Below are 1,414 nucleotides of genomic sequence, written 5' to 3' on the forward strand. Positions count from 1 at the left end.
TGTAGGGGTATATAAGGGTATACATGGGTATATAAGGGTATACATCGGTACATAGGGGTATACAGGGGTATATAAGGGTATACATGGGTACATAGGGGTATACAGGGGTATATAGGGGTATACAAGGGTATACATGGGTATACATGGGTATATAGGGGTATATAGGGGTATAGAAGGGTATACATGGGTATACATGGGTATATAAGGGTATACATGGGTATATAGGGGTATACATAGGTAGACAAGGGTATACATGGGTATATAAGGGTATACATGGGTATATAAGGGTATACATGGGTACATAGGGGTATACAGGGGTACATAGGGGTATACAGGGGTATATAGGGGTATACATGGGTAAATAGGGGTATATAAGGGTATACATGGGTATATAGGGGTATATAAGGGTATACATGGGTATATAAGGGTAATAATCGAAATACATTATCAATAGCTTATATTTAAATACATAATAATAAGGGATACATGAAGTACTTACCAAGGTACGAGTTACAATTCTGAGTTTTGCCACTGAATTGGTAAAGTTTCGCATATCTTAACACAAAGTTGCGACTGGATTTTTTCGTTAATTTCGAGCCCTGTGAAGTGTTTCAGATAGAGACCACCCAAAGCATGGACAACGAGAATAGTGATGGGCATCATTCAAGTACAGACGGTACATCCTCACAAATTGAAATCAATGAAGCCACCAACAAAACAGAGCCGAGCATGTTTGCACTCGCTATTTCCCTTGATTCGTTACCATCAAGTGGACAGGAAGAGGAGGATGAAAATAATGCAGGGGTTCAATGTCGGGAGGACTACAGTTCTGCTGAAGGCTGGGAACGTTTAGGTGCTCGACGAAGAGACAGCCAAAGACAAAATTCGCTGCCTGGACTGTCAACATCAGCAATACGTCCCCCACAGCAATCAGATACGTTGGCGTATCATCTCAAAGCCAAGTACTCCCAACATGGGACCATCTATGAAGATGATCATGGACCAGAACACACTCAAATGGAGCTTCCACTAGCTAGACCTCCATCATCTCTATTACCACTACAAGATGGTTTAGCAGATAATTTCATAGTCAAGCACTCTTGTGATGAGACTATTGTTGAGGATCTGCACAGAGGCAATGAAGTAGAGCATAGTCAAGCTCTGCCATCACCATCACTATTACATGAACAAGTCATTGGTCCTGAAGTATCTCAAGGTGTAGAAGGTAATTTCCTAGCCAAGCACTCTCAGGATGAACCTATTCTTGAGGATCTCTGCAAGGATGATGACACTCAAGTGCAGCCTCCACTAGCTAGACCACTACCATCTCCAAATTTACCACAGCAAGATGGTTTAGCAGATAATTTCATATTCAAGCACTCTTGTGATGAAACTATACTTGAGGATCTGCACA

General features: G+C 41.5%; 1 protein-coding gene across 3 annotated transcripts in view; it reads left to right on the forward strand.

The window, feature by feature from the left end:
* Positions 1-507: 507 nt before the first annotated feature.
* LOC137988842 (uncharacterized) overlaps positions 508-1,414 on the forward strand; it is a 23,284-nt gene continuing 22,377 nt past the window's right edge. For all 3 annotated transcript variants that reach the window (XR_011120834.1, XM_068834806.1, XM_068834807.1), the window contains exon 1: positions 508-1,414. This exon is cut by the window's right edge and continues 326 nt beyond it. Coding sequence is in view for 2 of the 3 variants with exons in the window: in XM_068834806.1 (XP_068690907.1) it covers positions 634-1,414 (781 nt within the window). In the remaining variant the exon portion in view is untranslated.

This window comes from Montipora foliosa, unplaced genomic scaffold (genome assembly GCF_036669935.1).
Source record: "Montipora foliosa isolate CH-2021 unplaced genomic scaffold, ASM3666993v2 scaffold_431, whole genome shotgun sequence".
NCBI lineage: Eukaryota > Metazoa > Cnidaria > Anthozoa > Scleractinia > Acroporidae > Montipora > Montipora foliosa.